This window comes from Ceratosolen solmsi, unplaced genomic scaffold, assembly GCF_000503995.2.
Source record: "Ceratosolen solmsi marchali unplaced genomic scaffold, CerSol_1.0 scaffold7, whole genome shotgun sequence".
Taxonomy (NCBI): domain Eukaryota; kingdom Metazoa; phylum Arthropoda; class Insecta; order Hymenoptera; family Agaonidae; genus Ceratosolen; species Ceratosolen solmsi.
The window spans coordinates 17,209,300-17,235,569 of NW_011948413.1; the positions used below are offsets into that span (position 1 = coordinate 17,209,300).

General features: G+C 24.9%; 3 protein-coding genes across 3 annotated transcripts; all 3 read left to right on the plus strand.

Moving 5' to 3' along the window:
- The first annotated feature begins 3,804 nt into the window (after positions 1-3,804).
- LOC105367576 (chymotrypsin-1-like) lies at positions 3,805-8,994 on the plus strand. The gene is made up of 4 exons (XM_011506338.1): positions 3,805-3,874; positions 7,756-8,078; positions 8,249-8,500; positions 8,805-8,994. Exons 1-4 carry the CDS (start codon positions 3,823-3,825, stop codon positions 8,949-8,951), a joined length of 774 nt encoding a protein of 257 aa, XP_011504640.1. The 5' UTR covers positions 3,805-3,822; the 3' UTR covers positions 8,952-8,994.
- Positions 8,995-10,643: 1,649 nt separating this feature from the next.
- On the plus strand, positions 10,644-12,497 carry LOC105367575 (chymotrypsin-1-like). The gene is made up of 4 exons (XM_011506337.1): positions 10,644-10,708; positions 11,132-11,457; positions 11,672-11,923; positions 12,234-12,497. Exons 1-4 carry the CDS (start codon positions 10,663-10,665, stop codon positions 12,375-12,377), a joined length of 768 nt encoding a protein of 255 aa, XP_011504639.1. The 5' UTR covers positions 10,644-10,662; the 3' UTR covers positions 12,378-12,497.
- Positions 12,498-24,680: 12,183 nt separating this feature from the next.
- LOC105367727 (chymotrypsin-1-like) lies at positions 24,681-25,408 on the plus strand. Its single transcript, XM_011506496.1, has 2 exons — positions 24,681-24,920; positions 25,265-25,408. The coding sequence occupies exons 1-2, from the start codon at positions 24,681-24,683 to the stop codon at positions 25,406-25,408; spliced, it is 384 nt and encodes a 127-aa protein (XP_011504798.1).
- Positions 25,409-26,270: the final 862 nt, after the last annotated feature.

Sequence of the window (26,270 nt, forward strand, 5' to 3'; positions counted from 1 at the left end):
TGTAAAATACATAAATTATGAAGAATAATTGTATTGGTCTTATTTGATTAGAGTGAATGATTTTCTAGATGTATATTTTTAATTTATAGGAGATATAAAAAAAAAACTATTAAACAGGCAATATAATAAGGAATTTGACTAATCTTTTACAAACTAACGACAATTAATAAAATCATAGAATAATATCATTCAAGTTTTATTAGTAATATCTCGTTCAAGTATGCTAGATGAGCCCAATAATGAATTAAATTTTAGGACATTAGATTTAATAATTTAATATCGTAGAATATAGTCTATTTTATAAAAACAGTTGAATAAAGAAGAAGTAAAGAATAAAGAATCGTCAGTATAAAGACAAAGATAATAATGACGTTAATAATTCCAAATTCTAATATAAAAATACAAGCAAGTTTAATTGTAATAAAAATTTGGATGGACTTAAGATTTTTTACAGAAATCTTACATACATAATGATAATAAATATATCACATTCTTCTAAATGAATTAAATAAGAGAAGACTTCTTTTAAGATATAAATTACAATTGTAAGAGTTTCTTTATTTAATTTGTAAATCAATAGACAATTGAAAAATTAAATAATATAGTATATATAAATGTATTTTATGTATATAAATATATATTTAAATGACTTACATGTGATTGGATAGAGAGAATTAGCAAATCGATTTGGTTACAATACCATTGCAGTTCTAAGATTATATTAATATATAATAATAATTAATTATATAATAATACATTTTTAATGAAAACATTTTATTTATATTCCAACTAAATTTATTTCTAAAAAAAATAATGAAAAAAATATAAGCTTAAAAACATATTATTAATAAATATAAAAATATCTAATATTTAGTTTTATAGTTTTATTGCTTTCAAGGAATATTCAATAAATGGTTAAATTAAAAAATTACCAATAAAATTTATTATTTATAAAGATTAAAGATATAATTAATTAAAAATTTATAATAAAGTTAATGTGGAATTATAAGAATTCAATTTATTCGGTGCGGCGTCAGAAATATAACATATGCATATAAATATTTTTTCAGGTTCTTGCTTTGCTAAAAAGAGTTGTGACAGATATTTATCAATTAAAAATTTAAATAAATTTCGTGCGCGAAATATTGTTCTCGAGGAAGCTTTTTTTTCCACCTTTGGTTGAACTGAGGCAGTGGTGAGATTCGATAACAGACAGGAACTGTAAACACTGAGCTGTAAACTGAGCTAAACAAAAAAAAATTCATAGAAATAATACAACGAAGAACAGAGACAATAGTATATAAATAAATACATATCTTAAGAAATAATTAAATTTTTGTATATGTAAGTTATATAACGTTTGAAAAGATAAAGAAATTTTATTTTATAGTTTACAATGTCTGTAATTTTAAGATAAAATATTTTAATTAAAACTAGAAAATTTTGTATACTCGTTTTTTTCTTTAGAATACTTTACATTTTTAACAAAAGCTATATTTGATATTTGAATTTTAAAAAATTTGCTTTTGCCGATGGTTTATGTAAAATTTAAGTATTTAGATAAGACACATAAGTCACCAGCTTATATTATCTTTCGATAACATTTATGTTATATATAAGTGAAAAATATATTGAATAATTATATTGTAATAAATTGTCATATAGTAAATGGTATCAGATGTTCCAATAACGTCTTAAATGAAATTTGCAGAAAAAAATATTTATGAAATTCATATTATATATTATATTGTCACGTATTATTATATTATTATGTATTCTAGATAAAACATAAGTATACAAAAATTTTACAATCAAATAGTATATGTAAATTATGTAAATAAATATAAATATGTGAGAAATAAGCAAAATAAATTTATAAAGAAATAAATTTAAATACTTTGTAATAAAAATAGATATAATTTAATATTTTATGAGTAATTTATAGTTGTTATTTTATAACATTATTTACAATCAAAATTTGCTGTTAAGTAAAATGTCGTTAATTGATTTTTGCACGATAAAAAGTATATACTAATAACATATATTTATCTTACGGTTTTTGAGAATATTAAAATTGCCTAGAAAATAATCAATACCATATTTAAAAACATTATAAATCAATTTTGTGTTATAAAATATACAAATATTAAAAATATATAAAATTTACACACACACACACACACACACACACACACACACATATATATATATATATAATTTATTGGATCTTAAGTAAAATTTTCTTCTATTTTTATGTCAACAGTATCATCAAAATTTAGCATAGAGATTGTTTCCAATCGAATAGAAGATTTTTAAAACTTATAAATTCCTTTTAGTAATTTGTAAGCAAATAGTTAAATCTTTGTTCTGAAAAACAAAAAAAAACTTAAAGATATTTCAAGTTCTTAGAAACTGTAAATAATACGCATTAAAGCCAATATAAGATTACAATATTTTTGACAAAATACTAATAGATTTATATAATAAAAATGATTTTTTGTCTGAGGGCACCACAACATTGATTTCGTTGTATATGACGGCATAGAGAGAGAGAGAGAGAGTGAGAGAGAGAGAGAGAGAGAGAGAGAGAGAGAGGCAGTCTCTCTTTTGCGTCCTCTCTAATCTATTTCCGGTGCTTTGCATTAAAAAGCAGAAAACTTAAATGCAAGGATTAATGTTAAGTACTACTCCCTGGACAAGCCCATTGGGTCCTAGAATAAACACGGTTCAACCGAGTTTCGGTCGCAGTCGGTGCGCCAACAAATTGTCAAAACCTTTATGGGAGAAAGAAGTGGTCCAACGATGCGCACACACAAGTATTTTAAGCTTCCTCAAGCTCCAATCTTAGCACATCGAAATCCGTCTCCAGATATTTCAAAACAATGGCAATACGCAAGAATGGACAGAACGGAAATCATCATATCACTTTATTTAGCTCAATTAGTTATGTAGCAAATGATAGAGGAAATCTTATGGTATCGTGGGTAATGTCAGTATGTAGTGGTAACGAGTCTCGAGTACATTAGCAAAGGACAAATCGTTACTACAAGACAAATCATAAAGAGTACAAAAAACAAACAATGATCCACTATAAAACATATTGATAAATTTCGAGCAACAATGTCTTCCGATACTCAGGATTGCAGAATAAAAATATTTATAGTCATTAAAAAAAAGTGAAAAATCAATCTCTGGATTATGGCATAACTATTCAATTGACTTATAATTTGTATAATTATTGTCCTAATAAAACCTAATAATAAATTTACTGTTTTTATATATGTAGCTCATGTAGATAAAATGTTTAATTGCTTAATGCTATAAAATTTATCATCTTTTGTATTATATTAGAGATCAATTTTTCTATCGTTAATTTTGTTGTGCAATTTTGTAACTTTTAATAACATTTTGACCATTCTATGAAAAATTACTATTAATTCTCAAATATTATATTACAATAGTTATGTTATGTAACGATACATGATAACATTATATAAGAAATCAATTAGAATTTCAAGAGTTATATTTCAATATTCTAGACAATGATTGTTCAGAAATCTTATCGTTACCATAAATTTATGTATTGACTTATCATTATAAAAATATTTGACATTCATTACTTTTAGTTTATAATTTAATTTTCAATTGTTTGCAATGACAAAAAAATATTACAATGAAAGCTTGTTATTTTTCTGATATATATATATATATATATATATATATATTCTTTATATATATATATATATATATATATATATATATATATATATATATATATATAAAGAACGCCAAAACTAATTTCATCTTAATATATTTAGAATAATGAAAATGAAACATCAAATTGACGTATTCGTATTTGTACTACTAACTATGGGTAAGTTTGTAATTTAGACCTTTGGAATTGATTGGATTATTAGAATTTTAATACAAAATATAATTTTATATTATATAATTATTACCAACGTAAACGTAATAATTTATTGACATTTATTAAAGCTTTAATATTCAAAATTTATAAATTGTTAAATAAAAAATTATTTCATTCAATCGTATCATTTAACAAAGCCTCAGAATAAATATTTAAAAATTGTAATAAAATTAATCGTTACTATGTTAATATTAAAATTTTTTATATTTTATTGTAAAATTACAGAACGTGATCTGACTGAATAAAACGAACATTCAGCTAAATTTGATAAACATTTAATCTATGAAATTCATGTATGATTTTGAAATTAATACCATTTAATAAATTATATTATAATATAACTATTATAATTGTAAATAAATTTCTAGATACGTCAGCAAAAAATGTGCGAATTCTCGGCGGCCAAGACGCAGATGTTCGAACGTATCCGTTTATGGCCAATTTTAAATATAATGATAATCTAAATATTTTCTGTGGTGGTACAATAATAAGTAATAAGCACATACTCACAACGGCTCAGTGCGTTCGAGCAGAATATATGGATAGCAGCCGCATTAAAATATACACAGGAATGTCACCAGCGGACTCTAATCCAGGAAATGTTCATGATATTTCACACATTTTCGTTCATCCTGGATACACAGCTACACGCAATTTTGATGAAATGTTTCTATATGATATTTCAGTTATCAAGGTAAAATACAAGTAATTAATGTCCAAAACGTATTTTCATTTAATTATAACTGAAATTTGCATTTGAAGAAAGATAAATGTAAACTACCTCAATAATAATTTTCCAATTAAAAAATTAGTTTTTGAGTAATTCAGATAATTTTAAATATTGCGAATATCATAATCTTTATAGTTGAAAAAAGCAATTGAATTTAATGAATTCCAAAGCGCCATCGAACTATTAGACAGAGACGTTACTGAGAATGATAACGGATTTGTTTTGGGATGGGGATCAACGACTTACCCAGAAAATTCATATCCTTTACAAATGCAAAAGGCCAACATGAGTATTGTTCCCGAAAAAGATTATGTTCAATTTTTTAACTTCCTCATTCACGATACACAGTTTTGCGGCTTTCAAAGAAAAGGGGTTGGGGCATGCACGGTAATTATTTTTATTTTACTTTAACGGTAATTATTTTTATATTTAAGACACTTCAATTATTGTTTTTAATGAATTTTTATTATTGTTCTTAAACTCATTATGAATCAGCTTAATTCGTAATTCTAGTAGCATATTCCAGCAAGTTCAAATAAATTTTATATTAAGATTTTCTCAATTTTCTTAATAAATTATTAAATTATCATAATTTAACAAATTTCTCATGTTTTTTTGACATAATCTTCACAGCAAAAATTTTCAATTATTAATGATTTCATTTAAAATCATTTTAAATATTATTTTGAATGTTGCTTTATCCAGAACATTTTTTAGGGTGATGCAGGAGATCCATTTATCGTTGATGGGAAACTTGCTGGTTTAACATCACTTATCTATCGATGTGCTGAGGGTATTCCAGATGTATATACAAAAGTTTATTATTACATCGATTTTATAACCGATTCAATGATTTTTTAAGCCATTTTGATATTGTACTACTCCGTGAATGATTTTTATTTGTACCAAATTTTTACATTGAGTATTATCTTGTTTAAATCTTAACTAATTTTGATATTTTATAGTATACCATACTAGAACATTTCCAGTATAAAAAGTAAATAAGAAGTATAAAAGAATTTAGAATTAAACAAAACCAAATAGATTTAAATAGAAAATAAGTCATACAAATTTATATATGTTAATTTGACTATTACTATACATCAAGCAGTATCTTCTAAGTAATTTTTATAAAATAATAAGATTATCTTATTGCATAATTTAATATATTTAGTATTGTACTGTAATTCCATTAATATCTGTATATACTAATATATGGAATATAGTATTTTTTCTTAAAATTACGCATTAATTAAAAATTTGAAGAATTTCGTGTATTTATTTTCAAATTAAACATAAATTTTAAAGGGACAAGTACTTTGAAGTTACGATCTGATTCATTTGTTGGTGCGTATGTATAAAAAATGGCAAGAAATTGACGTAATTTTGTCGATTACCCATTTCTGAAATAATAGGAATAAAGTATTCATGAAATATATCGACAAACAAATATTGGAAATTCTATATAGTAGTTAATTTATTTAATAGAGGAATATTATTATTCCTGAGTGTAATTTCTAATTTGCATTATTTTCTGTAAACATGTGCATGTTAGTCGCAAATTCAGAAAAGAGTAAATACGAGCTGAAATGTACTAAAAGGCGGGAATGAAAAGAGACAAATATTATAGACCAAAATTTTCATTTTGGTTATATATAATATTATAATATATTTTATTTTATGATAAAATCGATAAAACAACAATAATTACAGAGGATGTTTTGAAATTTGGTTATTTCGCAATAGTAAAATATATTGTTCAATATTCATTAAATTATTTTAAGTTTCAAGTTTAACTTATTTCGTTCTATTTTGATAAATATCCAATCCCTATTCAACAATATTATTTTTAATAAAATTATTTCCTTATATATCATTGTTAAATTATTTGTTGTATGTATATACAGAAAAATGTAATAAACCAAATACGTTATTTTGATTTTGGCATAGACTGTTCTTTAAACTGAATTTTAAATAAAATTAATTGTAAATCGACTTTTAAATATTCGATAATTATAATTTTAATAAAATCTAATAATAAACTTATTCTACTCTATTTTATTCTACTCTACAAATTAAAAAATGTTAATTTTTACACGTAACTGAACTAATTAGAATTATAATAAAAAAATGAATAATGATTAATATTTGTTCATGAATGAACTAATTTGAGGTATAAAATGTTTAACGTACTATAATGTGAGTCTTATAAATGGTATAACTTTAGATTTAAATATTTGAAACATTATTTCTTACATGAAAAATGACTATTTATTATGAATTTCAGATATGTTATATTACATGAGAAATTGTTTTTAGAAATCTTTAAACATGTTCAAATATGCTTTTATATTCCAAAAAACGATTTTGTATATGTTATCATTACCATAAATATATGTATTAACTTATCACTATGAAAATATTTGACTTTCTGGTATGTTAAAAAATATTTATTTTGTAATATGATTTTCAACGATTTTTAATGGTAGAAAATCTTATAGAAACTTCAACTTCATTGTATATAATGCAAGATATATATAAAAAGCAGTAGCAAATATTATTTTACATTATTGTTTAGAATTTTTAAAATGAAATATCGAATTGCAATATTTATATTTGCATTATTAACCGTCGGTAAGTTTATGATTTATACATTTTCAATGATTATATTTAAACTAAATTAATTAATATAATTTAAAAGTTTAATGTCGATTTTTCATTTTTATTAAACTATTAAATGAACGTAATAATTTATGGAAATTTATTTTATCTTTAATATTTAAATTTAAAATAGTTGAATAAAAAATGATTTCAAACAATCGTATAAACTAACAAAGCCGCAGAATTGACTCTGCATATATTTGAAAATTGTAATAAAATTAATCGTTACTGTGTTAATATTAAAATTCTGGTCTTTATATTTGATTGCAAAATGACAGAACGTGATGTGATTGAGTAAAATAATAATTCAGCTACATTTGAGACACTCATAAAATCCTAAATTATGCATAAACTAGAAATTAATTCCAATTCCATAAGTCAGGAGACAGTTTGTTAACAATTTCTAGTTCGATTATAATTATAAATAAATTTCTAGGTACGTCAGCAAAAAATGTGCGAATTGTTGGCGGCCAAGACGCAGATGTTCGAACATATCCGTTTGTAGCAGTATTTAAACATGTTGGTCAATTACATTTTTTTTGTGGTGGTGCAATAATAAGTAATAGGCACGTAGTTACAAGTGCTATATGCCTACGCAAAGAATTAAACGATTTCCGTCATCTTAGAGTTTATACAGGCATATCTTCAGATCCGAATACAGGAACTTCGCATGAAGTGAAAAAGATTTTGATTCATCCTCGTTTCTCAGCAACACGCAATTCTGATGAAATGTTTTTACATGATATCGCAGTCGTCAAGGTAAATTGCTTATAATTAGATTAGAGCACAGTACAATTGAATTTAATTATAACTACAATTTTAATTTGAGCATTGATAATTATAAAATATATAATGTATAATTTTTCTATTCGTCTGAATTATTTTTAAACTAATTATTTTAGCTATTATTAATAATTTTTATTTTACAGCTGAAACAAGCAATTCAATTTAATGAATTCCAAAGCGCCATCGAACTATTAAACAGAGATGTTATTAGCACTGAGATGGGCTTGGTTTTGGGATGGGGATCAACGACTTATCCAGAAGATTCATATCCTATACAAATGCAAAAGGCCAATGCGCATGTTATTCCAGAAAGCATGAATTCTAGAATTTATACATTTATTATGCACGATACTCAGTTTGCGGCGTTGGACAGAAATGGAATTGGACTGTGCACGGTATTTTATTTAATTCATTACATTCGACTAATTTCTATTTTTGTTCCACAACTATAAATTATTATTCTAATTAATAATTAACGCATATAATCAAATTAATTCTATAACTTTTACATTACAATTTATTCTAAATTATTTACTAGTCATAATTTAAAGTATACCTTTTCGTTATTGATCTAATTAAAACAATATGAAGCAATGATATTATATAAAAATAAAAACGTAAATTTAACAATTATTTAGATTTTCTATTAATTATTTTAAATGATATTTTAAATATTAATTTATTCATAAAATATTCTAGAATGATGGCGGGGATCCATTTATCATTGAGGGCAAACTCGCTGGTTTAGCATCAATTATCTATAGGTGTGCAAGAGGTGTTCCTGATGTATATACGAAAATATATTATTACATTGATTTCATAAGAGATATGATGTTGATTTCATAATAGATACAACATTAATTCTGTAACACTGCATCAATAATTTTCACGAGTATTGAATTTTTATATTGAACATTATTTTGTTAAAACACTCATTAATATTTATATTTAATTGTATGCCATATTTGTACATTTCAATCATAATAAATACATCTTTAAATATATTAAAGCATTATATATTATTAATAAATGAAACCGGAAATAAAATATTTAAAAAATTTCTATCTAAATACAATTAAATATTACCAAAAAGAATTATATAAAATAATTTTCTCTATCAAAATGGAATTTTTGGAAAATTGATTCAACGGAGAAATAAGTCATAAAACTTTATATATATTAGTTCTACTATTATGATACACCAATAATATAATTTAAGTAATTATTATAAAATAATAAACTTATTTTATTGCATAATTTGTTATATATAGTGTCTTTGTTATATATAGTATCTTGCATATATGTTAAATATTGTATAATTTGTTACATATTCAGATATTTATTTGAATTATTAAAAATTGTGTATTTATTTTTCAAATATAAATTTCAAAATAATAATTATTTTGAAGTACAAAGTGACTCGTTTGCTTGTACGTATGCACTCACTAGTGGTGTCAAAAATTAAAGAAAAATACGGAATTAAAAAAAAATTCTAAATGAATTATTTATAAAATTTATGAAAACCAATTTATGAAAACAAACAAGATAAAAACATTTATATTTTTTATGTATATAAGCATAGAATTGCACAATAAATGCATTTCACTTAAATGCCATTCAGAATGTTTAGTACTTCAGTGTTCAATATTTATTTTTATGACTAATTTTTATATGAGTATTTTCATTAAGCTATATAATATAAATAAATATTATTCCAGCAGTTAGTTTAAGGATTGTTTAAATCTAAGCTTTAAAATACAAATAAGATAATATAGTTGAGCCTTCTCTAATCTATTAATGATATTTATAATTTTTACGTTAAAATGATACTTCGAATTTCGAAAGATAAAAAAAAATTAAACGTTCCCACACTGAATAATAATTTTGTTTTTAAAAGAATTGTTATACTATTTGATACAAATAATCACGTAGATTTATTAAATTATGTAAATTAAATTTAAATATCGAATTTTATTATTATTTATTAATAAAAAAGATTCTTTTTATGGAAAAATGAAAGCAATATATGTAGGTAAAAAAGAATCATTGAAATAACAAAAAAAATGTTTTTATTATTCTAGTAACTCTGACAATATGCGTTATATACTTAAATATATAGCTTTTTCATAACTGCAAAATCGATTGTATTTACATATAAAGAATTTGATTGTCGGTATAATAAAAATAAAATTAAGCTTTTCAGTGATTTTATCAAATTATTATTAATTTTCATTTTTAATTAGGTTTAATTATTTTTTTATTTTTACGATGTTTGATAATATTTTGTTTCAAAATCAGCTAAGCGTGGAATAATTTTGTAATATTCTAAAAAATCATTTTTTATATTATCTTATCATTAGTATAAATGTATGAATTAACTTATCATTACAAAAATATTTGATTTTTTATTATTTACAAGAAATTTATAATAGAATTTTTTATTGTGTTTATTACTAGAAAAATATTCACATAAAAGCTTGATATTTTCCCGATGTAATTTAATACATTAAGGAGCGGTAACACATATATTCTTAAGCACGTACGTGGAATATTGAAAATGAAGTATCAAATTGCAGTCTTATTAATTGCACTACAGACTCTCGGTAAGTTTATAATTTACAACTTGTGAATAATTTTTATGTTAAAGTTTAACTGAAATCATACCGATTTATCGAAATTCATTTCAATTTTAATATTAAAACTTGTTAATATTGATATAAAAAGTTATTCATTATATTGTATACTAGTAGCAGAATAATTAAAAGAAAAAAAATTTATGTATATATCTATATCTGCATAATTTGTAATGGAATTAATTGTTACGTTAATGGAATATTAAAATTCTGGTCTCTATATTTGATTGTAAAATTACAGAACGTCATGTGACTGAGTAAAATGAACATTCGGCTAAATTATGATAAAATTTTAATCTATAAAATTCATGTATAATTTTGAAATTAATTACCATTTTTGAAATCACTGGGACAAATATTGATAATGTATTTTAATGATAAATGATTTAACAGGTGTGTTTGGAAAAAATGTGCGAATTATTGGCGGCCAAGATGCAGATGTTCGAGCATATCCATTTATTGCATCATTTAAACATGTCGGGAATCCAAATACTTTTTGTGGTGGTGCAATAATAAGCAATATGCACATAGTTACCACAGCTCAATGTCTTTACGGTGAACCAAATAATTATAGACTCGTTAGAGTTTATACAGGCATATCTACTTCAGATCCTAATGCAGGAACTTCGCATGAAATTCAACGGGTGTTCATTAATCGTAGATTTATAAATAAGGGTAATCGCGATGAAATGTATTTAAATGACATCGCAGTCGTCAAGGTAAATTGCTTATAATTATAATAGAGTACACTATAATTTAGAAACATGTTTCTGATAAATTTAATCATTATCAACATATTTTTTATATTAATTATAACTACAATTTTAATTTGAGCATTGATAATTATAAAATATATGTAATATATAATTTGTCTATTCGTCTGAATTATTTGTAACTTCTATTAATATATTATTAATAATTTCTATTTTACAGCTGAAGCAAGCAATTCAATTTAATGAATTCCAAAGCGCTATCGAACTATTAGACAGAGATGTTGCTGAGAATGAAAGCGGATTTGTTTTAGGATGGGGATCAACGAGTTACCCAGAAAATTCATATCCTTCACAGATGCAAAAAGCCCAAATGAATATTCTTCCAGCAAGATCTTATTCTTCATTCTTTTATTTTATTCTACACGATACTCAGTTCGCGGCGTTGGACAAACAAGGAGTCGGACCATGCACGGTATTTTTATTTAAATTATTATATTCGACTTTCTTTAATTTTAGATCAATTTATATTTATGTTTTTAAACTAATTAATTTTAATAAATTCAATGTTATAATTTAAGAGATTCCTGTTTTTCTTTAATGATGTAATGTAAAAATAATTAATATTTACTAACGGATACATTAATAAAAATTACTGCAGCGAAATTTTTTTCTACGTCTTTTGATTTTTCTTTCTTATTTGTTGAATGATTTTTTAAATATTATCACTTATATCATGAATTGTCACTTAATTAGCATATCACTTAATTCATGAAATGTTCTAGGGCGATGGCGGAGATCCGTTTATCATTGATGGAAAACTCGCAGGTTTAGCATCAATTATTTATCCTTGTGCTCAAGGTTTACCTGATATATATACAAAAATGTATTATTACATCGATTATATCAACAACATGATGAGTATTTAAGCCCCACTACTTTGATTTTGTAATACTCCATTAATTATATTGACATGTACATAACTTTAACATCGAATATTACATGGCAATCTTTATTAATTTGATATTTTATAGTACATTATACCTCAATACTTTTTAATGATAAAATATAACTCAAAATATATATTTCAATATTATACATTATTCATAAAATGTTGATATAGAAATAAGTCTGGGAATGAAATAAGTTAGACTCTTTGATCTATATTATATCGAATATCTCAATAGAAATTCTATATTTTTGTAAAATATGTTTCTCTTGCAGACATTAATATTTAAATTCAATTGAAGTATAAATGAACTAGAAATTAGTAAAAGATACTTTAATCGTTATAATATATGCGTTAAAAGCTTTTAAAAATTAATAAGGATAAATGATAACTGGTTATTGTATACTCTTTTATATTCAGGATTATGCTATCATGAAACGAATATTTATATTAATAAAATTCATATTTTATTTCTACTTACCATTTCTTTGTTTATATATATATTTTACAGAATTTTGCAACTGTTTTTTTAATTCCAATAAAAATTTGAAAGCAGAAGTACTTTTATATTACAGATTCATTCGTTTGTATGTACATTCTAACAATGGCAAAATTTAATGAAAAATACTTTTATGAGTATTAGTAATAGTGAATACTTAAGCAATACAGTTAAATAATAATGATAATCAATAATAATAAATATAATTAATTGAATTTTCGTTTATTATTCTTAACTGCATATGTTTCAACTACACGTAGAAATACATTTACAATTTTCATACATAAAAAATTACAATTTCTGAATGAATTATTTATAAAATATATCACACGAACTATTTAAAACTCTATCTAAGATCTCTTATGTCGACAAAAATATTTATAATTTCTAGAAATGCGAATCATGCTTTTCTAATTCCATGATAAATGCATTTAAATTCACTCTCATTCGAATAGCTGAATGTTTAATTGTCGTTTCTATCATTATCATTTATATGAATTTCTATATTTAATATTATAATATAAACAAATATTAATATTGCGATTATTTTAGTTATGGCATGTATGTAAACTTTACGACACTAGGTAGAATCTTTTTTAATTTATGTCAAATATTATTGTCATGTACAGATTATAATAAAATATATTACTAAAAAAATAATCCTGTAAATTTTTATACTTTAAAGAATCAATCAAATAATTATGACGAATCTTTTCAAACTTACAATGACTTGCAAAATAGTTACTATTTATTATGTTAATATACTTTGATAATATATACTTTACGGGATCTAAAGCACTTCAGGATTTGTTAAATTTTACGACATTTAGTTAACGGTCGATTTTAAGTATTGTAATAACTTCGAAAATATACTTTATGTGCTTAATTATATAACTATTTTATTAATTGAATCTTCTAAAAATGTAACATACATACATAAATATACATATATATATATATATATAGATTTAAGATATAAAAAAATAAAGCCATAATTTGACTCTTGTTTTTTAAATTAATATACATTACTATTTAAAATTAATTTACGATATTTAATAATATATTTGTTTAAATATACAATTACAATTTAAATATATAATATATATATATATATATATATATTATCTTATCATTTGTATAAATGTATGAATTAACTTATCGTTACAAAAATATTTGATTTTTTATTATTTACAAGAAATTTATAATAGAATTTTTTATTGTGTTTATTACTAGAAAAATATTCACATAAAAGCTTGATATTTTCCCGATGTAATTTAATACATTAAGGAGCGGTAACACATATATTCTTAAGCACGTACGTGGAATATTGAAAATGAAGTATCAAATTGCAGTCTTATTAATTGCACTACAGACTCTCGGTAAGTTTATAATTTACAACTTGTGAATAATTTTTATGTTAAAGTTTAACTGAAATCATACCGATTTATCGAAATTCATTTCAATTTTAATATTAAAACTTGTTAATATTGATATAAAAAGTTATTCATTATATTGTATACTAGTAGCAGAATAATTAAAAGAAAAAAAATTTATGTATATATCTATATCTGCATAATTTGTAATGGAATTAATTGTTACGTTAATGGAATATTAAAATTCTGGTCTCTATATTTGATTGTAAAATTACAGAACGTCATGTGACTGAGTAAAATGAACATTCGGCTAAATTTTGAAATTAATACCATTTAACAAATCATGTTATAATATAACTACTATAATTATAAATAAATTTCTAGTTATCTCAGCAAAAAATGTGCGAATTCTCGGTGGTCAAGACACAAATGTAAGAACATATCCGTTTGTAGCAGCATTTAAACGCATCGGGAATCCTAATACTATTTGTGGTGGTGCAATAATTAGTAACAAGCATGTACTTACAACGGGTCAATGCATTCGCAGAGAACTAAATGATTTAGCCAGTATTAGAGTATATACAGGTATGTCTTTTGCCGATTCGAATGCAGGAACTTCGCGTGAAATTTTACAGGCTTTTGTACATCCTGGATATACAGCTAAAGGCAATAATGATGAAATGTTCCTACATGATATTTCCGTTGTCAAGGTAAAATACTTGTAAATAATAGAGCAAAGTATTATTGAGAAATAATTTTATGTAAAATTGAATGTACTTGAGGAATCAATGATAATTACAATTAACATCTATTCATTTATTAACTATATAATAGTAAAACTTTATATTTACGTATATAGAATATATTTTTGTTAAATAAATCAATTTATACTCATAAAATATAAATTTAAATATTCTTAATTTTATAGTTGAAAGGAATAATTCAATTAAATGATGTTCAAAACACCATTGAGCTGTTACAAAGAGATATTCTTGAGAATGATGGAGGATTTGTTTTGGGATGGGGAACAACATCATATCCGTTACTTTTATATCCAACTAAAATGCAAAAAGCCAACATGCGTATAATTCCAGAGAGACTTTATTCTACGTTTTTCAAATTCCTTGTGCACGATACACAATTTTGTGCAATGGACAAAGAAGGAGTAGGAGTGTGCACCGTAAGAATTTTTCCGTAAAATATATTAGACTTGCCGCCATTATAAATCTATAATTTTCACTATCAATTATTCGTAGCATTATTAATTTCATGAGTATTTATTCAATAATAATAATATAAGATTATATGAATTTTATGTTTATTTTAATATTTTTTACATAATCTACAGGCTGAATAATTAAACATATATCTCCTACTTATTATCATTATATGAAAATATAGGATCATGATTAAACCTCCCTAAAGTAACATTTTCCATTATTTGATGGTATTTTTTGTTTCCTTTACATACTATTACAAGCATTAATAACTTTTTAAAATTTTCAAGGGTGATGGCGGGGATCCATTTATCGTTGAAGGCAAACTCGCTGGTTTAGCATCAGTTATCTATAGGTGTGCCAGAGGTGTTCCTGATGTATATACGAAAATATATTATTACATTGATTTTATAAGAGATATGATGCGTCGTTAAGTTATACCATATTTACTTGTTATTGTTATATTCTAAATACCTGTAATTAATTGTTATATAGAATGTTATCCTGTTAAAATCATAACTAATGTTGATATATTTTATACACCAAACCTTAAAAGTTCAAGCACCAAAAGTATTAAAAATAGATGTAAGTAGACGAAATTAAAATATTCTGATTTATTAATACTACAGAAGTTCAGGTGTAAAATGTAGTCAAGAACGATTATGAAATTTAGAATGAGAAAAGTCATTCTTGCAAAGTTAGTTGCTTAGCAGTTCGCCAGGAAGAAATCATAAGACAATGATTTTTGCGTATGAAACATTTCAGTTTGCCTCGGTACATGTTAACATTGTTACTTTGCACAATGTGATATTTTGCAAATGGTAGAACAAATCTTATGGTATCGCGGGTAATGTCACTATATAGTGGCACGGATTCTCGAGTATATTAGCAAAGGACAAATCGTTACTACAAGACAAATCATAAAGAGTACAAAAAACAAACAATGATCCACTATAAAACATATTAATGTCTTCCGATACCCAGGATCGCTCGAATTTAAATCGAAAACTCGTGAACAACGATTACGTATCTTCAGTTCGGAATGCTTTCTAATTAAATGCCAATAATTATACAAAACGGCAGTGTTCAATTATCAGTTATATGACTAATATTATATATAATCAATATTGTAAATATATAAATATTATTCTACCGATTATTGTAAAGATCGCACAAATGTTGCCTTCAAAACGCCGACTACGATATGTAGGTCGCAGTCTTCTATAATCTTTGATAAATATTCGTTTTCTTTGTCGATTAAAAGATTGGTTCTGAACAATAGAATTGTACAAATTTTCACGTTACAAAGATCAGTCTCAGAATTGCGACATATTCTGTCATAATTTACAGTTACTTGGAAAACAGTCGATATTTATTATTTTAATAGCTATGATAATACCCGTCTTTAAATATAAAACTATTTTTGAAATTAAATATTATTCATATTTATACATAAATGAAATAACTAAAGGTATAATAAAGTACGTATATAAATGTACGGTTAATCCGAATATCTTATGAGCCTTCTACAAAAATGATTATTAATTATCAATGTCTATGAAGGTGGTAGGTATGATAAAATATCTTATAAAATCTGCAAGTATTTATGGAATAATTTTTTAATATTCTAATAATCCGCTTTTTATAAATTATCTTATCATTACTATAAGTGTGTGCTAACTTATCATTTTGAAAATATTTGTTTTTCTTTTAATTACGATTATTTTATAATATAATTAAGTATTATTTTAAGTTCTAGAAAAAAAAACATTAATAGAAAAGCATAATATTTTTTTGTAATTTATTTCGTATATATAGCAGGATAACAAATATTGTCTCATCTCATGATTAGAATTCACAAAATGGTGTATCAACTTATAGTTTTAACGTTTGCACTTCTGACTATCGGTAAGTTAATAATTTATGACATCCGAATGATTGTATTATTATTATATAAAACTCAAATACAGTTTTTTAAAATGGAACTATGTATTATGTAAATTATATAATTTATTATTTAAATTCTATTCTACTAATGTAAAGATTTAAAACGTTTTTTATTGTATTATATTATTTTTATAAGACTTTTAAAGAAGACTTTTTACATATTTAAAATTTGTATTGGCATGGAATCATATAATTGGAAAACGATGATTTTATAACTATGAATAAATTTCTAGGCGCTTCGGCGAAAAATGTGCGAATTCTTGGCGGCCAAAACGCAGATACTCAAGCATATCCGTTTATTGCATCATTAAAACGCATGGACGATCCTAATACCTTCTGTGGTGGTGCAATAATAAGTAACAAGCACATACTTACAGCCGCTCAGTGCATGTGCTACGTCAAATATGAGTTCAAACTTATTAGAGTTTTCACAGGCATAATTTCTATGGATACGAATGTAGGAACTCCACATAGAATTGCTCAGGTTTATGTTCATCCTAGATTCACAGGTATACAGAATAGTGATGAAATGAATCTGCACGATATTGCTGTTATTCAGGTAAAATGCTTATAATTTATAATATTAAGCATTACATAGAACAAAATTTACAATAAACTTGCTCAACTCTTATGAATTATTTATAGTTAAAAATTAAATTAGAACTTTAATAAATAGTATTTCCGTAACAGACAATTTTTTATAAGCTTAAAAGCTCTAAAACATAAACAATCTTTGTTTGCAGCTAGGAAAAGCAATTGAATTTAATGAATTCCAAAGCGCCATCGAACTATTAAACAGAGATGTTATTGACAATGAGATTGGTTTTGTTTTGGGATGGGGATCAACGACTTACCCACTAAATTCATATCCTTTACAATTGCAAAAAGCCGAAATGAATATAGTTCCATCAAGAATGTATAAAAGACTTTTTAATTTTCTTGTACACGACATTCAATTTTGCGTTTTGGATAAAAGAGGAGTAGGAACATGCACGGTAAGTATTTTCATTTAATTAATTATTTTCGACTCTATGCTATATCACTACATATCTAAACTATATCATAACACAACTTATTATAATTAATATCGTTATTATATTTTCAGTATTAAATATACCGTTATAACATTTTTTCATCAATATTTTCTAAATTACTTAATATAAACATAATCTCGTAACATATTCTCACTGTTGATTGATATTGTATGATGTAAGGCCATTATAATATAAAAATTATTATTACTTAAGTCGCAGTTATAAAATTCGTAATTGTATCATTATTTTTTCTTATTTTGCAAATATGTTTAAAATCTTTATACTTACAATTTTCTAGGGCGATGGCGGAGACCCGTTTGTTGTGGATGGAAAACTCGCCGGATTAGCATCGGTTATGCGTCCATGCGCGCATGGTACACCGGATATTTATACAAAAATTTATTATTATATTGATTTTATAAGAGACATGATGAATAGATAATATACTTTGCATCGATACTGTAATGTACCGTTAAATATATACAAATTTACCGATCTATCGCTTACAGTATTTTACCAATCAATTTACGTCATCCTCCCTTTCATTTTGTGAAATTTATTTTTAAAAAATGACACCCTAATGGGGATGATAAGAGTAGCGATTAACTAAACTTTAGTTATTATTAATACTCGTTTCCTGCATCAAGTGCTTTCATATGTGTACTTGTGACAATAGAATAAGTTAAGAAAAAACATGAATTTTATAATTGATACTTAATCATGAATATTTTAGTTGAAATTGAATTATTTTGAGAATAATCGCCAGTATTTATTATTTTTATAAATTCTGTATAATTTTATTAATTATAATAATTTTCCTATCTGTAAATATGTAGCTGCTTTAAAAATGTAAAATTTCAATATTAATACTTAAATAAATTCATTGAAAATAAGAAATACTTCCTGTTTTTAGTGTTAAAATGTTGTTACCTTTTCTTATCAAGTTTTTATTAATAATCATTTTCAATTTATAAGCTCATTGATGAAACCTTTTTTAATATTCATGATCATCATTTTGCACATGTTTTCTTATCGTTATCATATATTTATGTATTAACTCATCGCTCCAAAAATATTTAATTTTTTTTTTTTTTTTTTTTCGTAAACACAATTTTGTTCATAAATGTTTTATATTCTTTCAATACAATGTATAAAGCGCATAGCGAACCGTAACAAATATTGTCTTGCTAACTTCTTTAGAGTAGTTAAAATGAGATATCGAATTGCAGTATTTGTATTTGTACTATTGGCTACCGGTAAGTTTAAAACATCTTTTGAATACTTTTGCTAATATAATTTCGAATTAAATATAGTTATTGTACAATTAAATTATTATACATAATCTAATGGTAATAATTGATTGAAATTTATTTCAGTTCTAATATTTAAATTCATTAAAGAATAAACAATACATGTTACAATAAAATTGTATAATTATCATAAGTTTTTGAGGAAATAATTGAATATATAAAACTTGTAATATAATAAATTAATACTAAATTCAAATATTTAAATTTTATACCATAAATTCAAATATAATGTTAGAGAACTTAAAGTAACTCAAAAATTTGAAAAAAGAGCGCAATTTGTTATAGACCTAATCATTATAATACTTCCACAATTAAGAAAAAAAATTAGTTTGATAAATCGACTCACAACATATTTATAATTTATAATTAAAATACTTTATAATTATAAATAAATATTTAGGCGCTTTAACAAAAAATTTGAGAATTCTTGGCGGTGAAGACACATATGTTCGAAGATATCCATTTACTGCCACGTTTAAATATATTACAAAACCTAATATTTTCTGTGGCGGTTCAATAATCAGTACTGAGCATATCATTACAACGGCTCAATGCCTTTTATATGAATCAAATAATTTGGAACAAATTAGAGTTTACACTGGGAATACTATGGAGTCAAATGCAGAAAATGAGCACGAAATAACTAGGATACTTAATCATCCGAAATTTACAGCTAAACAAAATCGTGATGAAATATATCTACGTGATATCGCAGTTATCAACGTAAAATATATATAATTCTTATAGGTTTTACATTATTATTTGGAATTGCAAAATATTATAATTTCTACTTAATTTTGGACTTTATAGCTTAAATTTACATAATGGTATCTATAAATATAAACGTTTTAATTAGCTATTTTCAAATAAGAATAATAATGTTTTCATACATTGATTATTATTTACCCTATACCTATTTATATACTATTTAGCTGAAAAAAGCAATTGAATTTAATGAATTCCAAAGCGCTATCCAACTATTAGACAGAGACGTTGCTGAGAATGATAACGGATTTGTTTTGGGATGGGGATCAACGACTTTCCCAGAAAATTCATATCCTTTACAAATGCAAAAGGCCGACATGAGAATTATTCCAGAAAGATTTTATTCTACATATTTTAAATTTCTTGTACACGATACTCAATTTTGCGTATTGGATAAAAAGGGAGTAGGAACGTGGACGGTAAATATTTTCCTTTATACCCTCCTCTCTCTGACCATCACGGTCTACGTCTATTTATATTATCATTGTTTCACTTGATATGAGTTACTTTACATATTAAATTCAGTAGAAATTTTATTAATTTTCAACGAATATCATAGAAAATTATTATATATTCCTAATAAGACCTATGCCTTGACGCAGACAATGTATACTTCATATTATCCTCGATGTATTTGTTGACATAATGTGAAGCTTTCTACAATATTCAGAAAAAGAGAAAACACTGAAAATTTCCTTTATGAGATTTTCTTATATTCGAAAATATATTTAAACTTTTACAATTTGGAATTTTCTAGGGCGAGGGTGGAGATCCGTTTGTAGTGGATGGAAAACTCGCCGGTTTCGTATCACTTACTCATCCATGCGCTCTTGGTACACCTGATATTTATACAAAAATTTATTATTATGTTGATTTTATAAGAGAGATGATGAATAGATGATACATTGTAAATTGATCCTGTAATGCACCATTAAATATATTTAAATCTGCCGACCTACCGCCTACAGTATTTTACCAGCCAATCCACGTCATCCCCACCCCTTCACCACCATTAGCGTAAAGATAATCGTATCTAAGTAGGGCGATGTTACATATGATAATAAATTTAGTTTATAAATAAAATTGAAATTCTTCAACTATTTCCTCTAACGGTTAATAAGTATTTATCAAATGTTTATTTTGAAAACAATAAAGATAAAGATTTGTTTGTGATGTTAAATGTGTATGGAGAATGAGTCACTAACGTTTCATGGATAATTACGTAAAAAAAAAACAACTGATCAAATGTCTCAGGCCAAATCGAAAACTAGTTTCATTCGTTATTAAATTTTTGTTAAATTTAATTGTAAGTCAGCGACGGGTTCGTTCTATGAGTCACATTGCATTGCTCCACGAGATCCGTTTGCCAAAATCATCCCGAGGAAGGCTAATTAAGAAAATAATAGATTATCTATCGATGAGCTGAGAGATAATCAATTGAAAATCGAAAGGTTCGAGGCTCCTTATCACTGGCCAAGTGCAACTTTGAGTTCTTAATGTCACTCGGGGATGGCAAAAGTAAGGCTCTGCGCGATCGAAGAGCTCCGCCATTGTTTCACTATTTTGGATCTTCTTAATATATTTCATATTTCGAACATTGAATGATGAACGCTTTATTGGCAATGCAATTTTAGAATAAAATTAGATATTTCAATATAATTAGTATCTAACATAATTGACTACTTCTTTAATAAACGAAATAAACAAAGATCTATATAAATAAAAACCCAAATATGTTGTGATGGATTAATAATCAGCAATCAGTATATTCTGACAGCCGCTCATTGTCTTTTCACTCAATCAGGAGATTACAGTAACATTAGAGTATACACGGGAATAACTTTTATGGATGCTGTTTCAAGAGGAGGACACGATATCGCTCGAGTTTTCTTTCATCCTGCATACACCGGGGAACATACAATTGAACAAATGATCCAACACGATATTGCAGTTGTCAAGGTAGCGGCAATTTCACGATTTTTTAAAAATTCTTTATGCTTATGATATCTTATGATATCCATGACTCAAAGAAATTTCTTAAATCATCTAATAAAAACGGTTTATTCTACAGATAAAACATGCGATTGTATTTAATCAGAATAAAAACATGATAGATCTTCCAGACAGAGACATAGATGACGAAGACAGTGGCTATGTTTTGGGCTGGGGTTCCATATCTCATCCAAACAATACATTTCCCATGCAATTGCAAAAAGCTTATATGTACATTTACCCGTTAAGGGACTGTTTTGAAATTTATAATTTGGAAACGGCTGTTGGACAATTTTGTGCGTATTATAAGGAAAATGTCGGACCGTGCATTGTAAGTTTTCCAACTCATATCATACTGTTTTTTTCTTTTATTCGCTGCTTATATTCGCTAAACAATGGTATTTACATTTTGTTGTATTTAATTTGTTCGTTTAGAAATATTATTGACCTTGTCAAACTTTTCAGGGTGATAGCGGTGGTCCATTGGTAATTAACAAAAAGATTGCTGATATATTTTTATTCAGTATTCCAGGTGCTAAAGGCAAATTTGATTTTTATATGAATATTTACTTTTACGTCAATTTTATTTTGAACGTAGGATTTCTGAGACTGAATCGTCTATAATTTTTAAATCCTATTTTCTTTAATATTTACACGTTCTGGAACGCAGTTCTGGTTTAGTATGAATTTTTAAAATCAGTTAGAGCATTAGAGATTTAACCGTATTTTATAAATAATTCAGAACATTATTACCATTTATTGTGTGTAATTATAATTTATATAAAGCTTGTAATCATGTGATATTCTATGTAATATAAAATTCTGTTAGAAATCTTAAAGTATATCGTTGAAATATCTTCTAATGTTTCAAAAAACAATTTTTCATATATTATCTTATCGTTATTATAAATGTATGCATTTGCTTATCGTTATAAAAATATTTGATTATTTGTTTTTTGCGTTGATTTTATAATATAATATTCAGTGATTATGATTTATGACAAAATATTCCTATGATAGCTCCGTATTAGAATAATTTAATGTGATACATATATAAAGACCGGTAAAACATATATTCTTATATATTTATTTAAAATATTCAATATGAGATATCTAATTGCAATTTGTATATTTGCACTCCAAACTATCGGTAAGTTTATTTTTTTCATTCTTTAATTGATTATTTTAATATGATTTAGCCGTTATTTTGATGCATAAAATCATCGACAATATGTACAATATGACAATATGTAAAAAATTACAAAATCTACTTTCTGTTTCAATATTGTAATTGATAAATAGATAAATTAAAAGTTTTCAGTTAGTGCACGATTTGTTAAAATAATTCCAAAAAATTTTCTATTTTAGAAAATCCTATAATGTTTTGAATTGGCAATTTTTCGAAACATTCAAATTCTTGTATTTATTTATAAACAGTAATATTGTATAATCAATGTAATATAGAAATTTTATATTCATGCAATGATTTCAATTCCTTCCTATCTATTATTTTACTTATAATATTTATTCTATATATCTTTTCCTCAATGCTGAATCATATGTATTATAATTAGATATATTCTAAACGATTTTGTAGGTGCGTTTACAAAAAATGTGCGAATTGTTGGTGGTCAAGGTACAAATGTCAGAACATATCCTTTCGTAGCAGCATTTAAATATGTCGACAGTGTTCATCTATTTTGTGGTGGTACAATTATCAGTGATAAGCATATTCTTACCACGATTCAGTGCCTTCGTGATGAACTAGATAATATTCCCCGCATTCGGGTATATACAGGAATGGTACCCTTGGAGTCAAATCCAGGAAAAGCTCATGAAATTTCTCGTGTTTTCTTTCATCCAAGATTCACGGGGAAGAGTGATTCGGATGAAATATTCCTGCATGATATTGCAATCGTCAAGGTAAAATGCTAATCATTGTTAGAGCACAGAATCATTTGATATTGCCAAACATTATCATTATCTATTTTATTTAGAATTTAATTATAGTTTTTATTTAAATGAGAATCTTTAATTACTTGATTTAATAGGTTAATTTTTATTTTTATGCTTTATTAATATTTCATGAATTAATTATCATTTAGAAACTCCAAATAAAAATAATATTTTTTAGCTTAAACGAAAAATGAAATTTAATGAATTCCAAAGCGCTATCGAACTATTAGACAGAGACGTTGCTGAGAATGATAACGGATTTGTTTTGGGATGGGGATCAACGACTTACCCAGAAAATTCATATCCTTTACAAATGCAAAAGGCCAACATGAGAATTATTCCAGAAAGATTGTATTCTACATATTTTAAATTTCTTATACACGACACACAATTTTGTGCATTGGATAAAGCAGAAGTTGGAGCATGCAAAGTAAGTATTTCAAATTACACTAATGCACTCCCCCAGTTTTTATTCTATTCTTTATTCTTATTTTTTCCCTACTATTGTTATAAATATATCAATAGATCTGAATAGTAACCAATGAATATTTAATTATAATTTAATTAAGTTAAATTTTATATTTAATTTATTTTCTTTACAAAATACATTGTTTAACTAATTTAACGTATTATCTTATTTTTTGTTATCGCAATATTAAAATATGTAATCTTCATTAAATCATATTATAAATAATAATTACGATATCATTAGCTCCTATTTTTTATTCATTCCCACGATGTTATAAGTATTAATTGGTTTTAAAAAATTTTTAGGGTGATGGTGGAGATCCATTTGTCATTGATGGAAAACTCGCTGGTATTGTATCAGTTCTCTATTATTGTGCCAAAGGTGTTCCTGATGTGTATACGAAAATCTATTATTACATTGATTTCATAAGAGATATGATGCTTCGTTAAGTTATGCCATATTTACTTGTTATTGTTATATTCTAAATACCTGTAATGAATTGTTATATAGAATATTATCCTGTTAAAATCATAACTCATTTTGTACACCAAACTAAAAAAGTTCAAGCGTCAAAAGGATTAAAAATATATAGAGGAATTTAGAATATTTGAGTCATTAATATCATGAAAGTTCAACAGTAAAAAATAATCAAGAGAGATTAAGGAATTGAGGATGTACTCAGTTATTGCTGCAAAGTTCTTTGGAAGTCTAATTGAACTAAAACAAGTTAGACTTTAATTTGCAAACAAAATAAAATCTTTCCAAAAGAAATTACATGCTGCTTAAAAAGAATTATCTTCTTAAGAAAAATAAGCGTTGAAAATTTATATATATTATTATGATACACCAATCATTATCTTTTAAGTAATTATTATAAAATAATAATTTTATCTTATTGTATAATTAGATATATTTAATATTGTACTATAATTCAGTTATAATGTGTACATATTAATATATTTAATATTATATTTCTTCTTATAATAACGCATTAATTAAAAATTTAAGAATTTCGTGTATTTATTTTCAAATTAAACATAAATTTTAAAGGGACAAGTACTTTGAAGTTACGATCTGATTCATTTGTTGGTGCGTATGTATAAAAAATGGCAAGGAATTGACGTAATTTTGTCGATTACCCATTTCTGAAATAATAGGAATAAAGTATTCATGAAATATATCGACAAACAAATATTGGAAATTCTATATAGTAGTTAATTTATTTAATAGAGGAATATTATTATTCCTGAGTGTAATTTCTAATTTGCATTATATTCCATAAAGATGTGCATGTTAGTCGGAAATTCGGGA